Source organism: Rattus norvegicus, chromosome 15 (assembly GCF_036323735.1).
Source record: "Rattus norvegicus strain BN/NHsdMcwi chromosome 15, GRCr8, whole genome shotgun sequence".
NCBI classification, from domain to species: domain Eukaryota; kingdom Metazoa; phylum Chordata; class Mammalia; order Rodentia; family Muridae; genus Rattus; species Rattus norvegicus.
In genome coordinates, this window is record NC_086033.1 from 31,364,841 (window position 1) to 31,368,500 (window position 3,660).

The following is a 3,660-nucleotide window of genomic DNA, read 5'->3' on the forward strand; positions in this document are numbered from 1 at the left end:
GGCCAGGAGAAGATGTCAAGAGCAAGATGAAGCTTCTACCTGAAACCTGACAGGCTCAGGAGATCAGGAAACCTCCGCTCTCGGGTCCCTCCTTAGAAAACTCACACCTTGGGCAGGGCTGAGGTTGGGAGTGAATACAGCCCATCACTACACGGTTCCTACAAGAGGATGAACAGGCAAAGGGAAAACTGTAGACCCTTACCATGTCTAAAAATTTCCTGAGGCTTCAGCCATAAACAATAAATAAGGCCAAAGTATGTTTTAGGAAGTCCTCTGGAGTTAAAAACATCTCTGATTTAAAAAAAAAATCCATAATGTACCAAGATTTCCAAGTGGAAATAACAAGCAAGGCAGAAGAATTTGAGCCATCTCTCTGTGGCTTTTAATCTGATCTTCTCTTCCCTTTCTGGTTTGATAGAGGGGAAGTGCATTTATAGAAAGCTTGACACTGTACAGGTGGCCTTGACTAAGATGGGGTGACACGGATTCCATAGGCAGAGGAAATTCATGTAAATGAGATTCACGGTTCTCTGCACTGTGGGTTTTTATTTTTGCTCAGGTGCCTCATTATAAAGTAAGTACTGTAATTTGTGCCCTTTCCTCTCTCGTAGGAAAAAAATTATATATGAAGAACAACAAAATGCTGATGACAAGCTGTCAGATGGATGGTAAAGAATGTTCTCAGATAAACTATGCTGTTCTGTTTTGGGGTTTTTTTTCCTCCACAAAATCATTAGGAAACATTCACAAAACTCTTCACAACAATGCATCCCATCAGTATGGTCAAGGTCCTTGACATAGCCAAAGCCAGGTATTTCTCACAAAAAAAGGGGGAGAGGGACATCTTCAGTAAATAACAATGCAATCAGAATCTAAATTCTTGTCTCCAATTTTCTCCATTATCAGAACATTGTCACTGTCAGAATTATTTTAATTGTGTTTCAAACCATCAAAACACTGTTGGTCAGGGAGGTCAGGAGATAGATGACTCAATTGCAAAAGCCCCTGCTGTATAACCAGGACCTGAGCTCAAGTCTCCCAAACTCACAGAAGATACAGTAAAATGCATCTGAAGTCCCTGTGTCCATAAGGGAAGATGGGAGATGCAGGCAGGACCACCTAGAATGGCCAGCCCGCTCCCCTGCCTACAGAACACAGCAACAGAAATAGCTCGAAAACCCTTCCTCAGAATAAGGTGAAAGGCAACTTCCAAATGTTGCCCTCTGACCTCTGTGCACGTGCCATAGCCTATGTGCACACTTACATATCATATAAGTTTGGGATTTTTTTCTAAATTATTGGTCAAAGAATTATAATTATACCAATACTCTATTCTGAAAACGTACTGACTATTCTATATCAACTTTTCAGACAGAAACAGAAGTGGGAAGAAAAAGGGAAAGGGGGAGAGAAGAAAAGAGAAGTTATTAAAGAAAATTTAGTCCTTACATCAGCCTGGACTGTCCTCTCATTGTCTACCCCACCCCCACCCCAAATTTTTGTTTCTTTGAGGTTTTCTTTTTTGTTCTTGTTGCTTTGTTTTTGTCTGTTGTTGTTGTTGTTGTTGTTGTTGTTGTTGTTATAATTGTTTTGGCTTTATAATATAAATGTTATAATATAATTGGCTTTGTGAGACGAGGTCTCTCTACACAGCCCTGGCTGTCCTGGGATTCACTCTGTTGACCAGGATGGTCTTGAACTCACCAAGTGCTGGGATTAAAGACATGCAACACCACACAGGGCTCTTCCTCTCAAATTTTGTCTCTATTAAAAACAATTTATCACTTTCTTCTTTTCTACTTCACCCCCAGACAACATTCTGCGTGTACCTTTTGTCACTTGAGAAAGACTTATTCTCTGAAGAGAAAGATAAACACGTTGACAAGTTTTGTAAGTGAGATATCACCAATGACAGCCAACTTGGCTTACCATTTCCTGTTTTTGAAGGCGCTCCAGGGCAGCTGAGAGCAAGGACTGAATCTAAAGCTAGCTTCCAGCATGGCATGGCCGTGTTTGCTATGGGTGCTCTTGGTTTCCACTTCCCTTGGTAAGAAGGCAAACACACTTGCTTTTACTAGTATTCATTGGGAATGGGAAATCGGGAGAAGGATTAACAGCACTGGGTTCTGAGAGCAGCATCATTGGGTCCAGCTTTCAGAAAGCATAACTCTGGTATCCCCTGCCTGGCACTGAAATCAAGAGGAAAGGCAGATGAGGGTGGAAACCAGACTGAGAGTCTGTTTCTCTGACAGAAACCACAATGGAGTCATTTCTCTTTTCTTTTCCACAGGAACCAGCATGGCTCAGACAGTCTCTCAGCCTCAGCGGGAAAGGTCTGTGCAGGAGACACAGTCCGCAACCCTGGACTGCACCTACGACACGAGTGATACTAATTACTACCTGTTCTGGTACAAACAGCAAAGAAGGCAGGTGACTCTCGTTATCCGCCAAGAAGCTTACAAGCAACATAATGCAACGGAGAGCCGCTTCTCTGTGAACTTCCAGAAAGCAGCTAAGTCCTTCAGCCTGGAGATCTCAGACTCGCAGCCGGGGGATGCTGCCACGTATTTCTGTGCACTTATGGAGCGCCACAGTGACACAGGGTACAGAGAGGGGCTAACAGAAACCTCAGATCTCAGCATCTGTGAGAAATGGCAGGAAGTGGCTGGGGTACCAGCGGCATACATTAAAGAACTGTCTTTTCTCTAGAGGAGAAAGTCCTCATATGCAACTGTAGGAAACACAGAGGTAAATCAGTAAACTGCAGTTCTCAAAACAATCATAAAATGCAGGGAATGTAAACAGCTTTACAGTTTTGCAAGGTGTGTCCACATGTATTATTTCAACGTCTATCAAAACTCATGTGCATACAATGGGTCAGACATTTCACTGTGAACCAGCAGACCCCCGAGCTTGACCTAAAGTCATCTGAAAATTCTGTCCAAGTTTTTAAATTTAATTATTCTAAAAACTACGTGTATTCATTACTTACCTGTTGCTATGATAAAACACCACGGCCAAGGCAACTTAGAGAAAAAGAAAGTTCGTGTGTGTGTATGGCTCAAGAAGGATGGGCTCATCATGGCCGAAACAGCACAGCAGCAGGTGGCGTGAATGGAAGCTGCTGAGAATTGGAAGTTCACATCCCAACCATGGACGTGAAGAGAGAAAACTAACTGGGAGTGGGGTAAGGCGTTACACAACCGAAGCCTGTCTCTTGTGCCGTATTCCATCCAGTATCTCCTAAGTCTCTTTAAATATTGTCACCATCTGGGGACCAAGTATTCAAATACTTGAGACCAGGGGGACATTGCTCACTCAAATCAGTACATAACCAATTTTATGTGCATATTCCACAATTTCACCATCAATGTGTGTGTATTAATATATATATGCATATATACATATATATACACACACACACACACACACACACACACACACACATATATGTTTCAACGTCTTGTTTGCCCTACAGGTCTTCATTTTATACACTATTCTCCTTTCCTCAGCCTTGCTCACTGTTCTGGCACATTGCAAAAAATCTGGTTTTGTTTCTTTGCTTGTTAGGGATTGAATACAGAACGTCGTCTACACTAAGCCAGTACTCAACCATTGAGGTACATCCCCAGCCCTAAAAATCCCCGTCCTCCACCTTCC

At 42.6% G+C, this 3,660-nt stretch overlaps 1 gene segment (V, D, J or C); it reads left to right on the forward strand.

Moving 5' to 3' along the window:
• Nucleotides 1–1,952: 1,952 nt before the first annotated feature.
• LOC102546917 (T cell receptor alpha variable 38-1-like) lies at nucleotides 1,953–3,361 on the forward strand. The segment is given in 2 exon segments: nucleotides 1,953–2,047; nucleotides 2,291–3,361. Coding segments are annotated over 2 exon segments (468 nt in total).
• The last annotated feature ends 299 nt before the right edge of the window (nucleotides 3,362–3,660 follow it).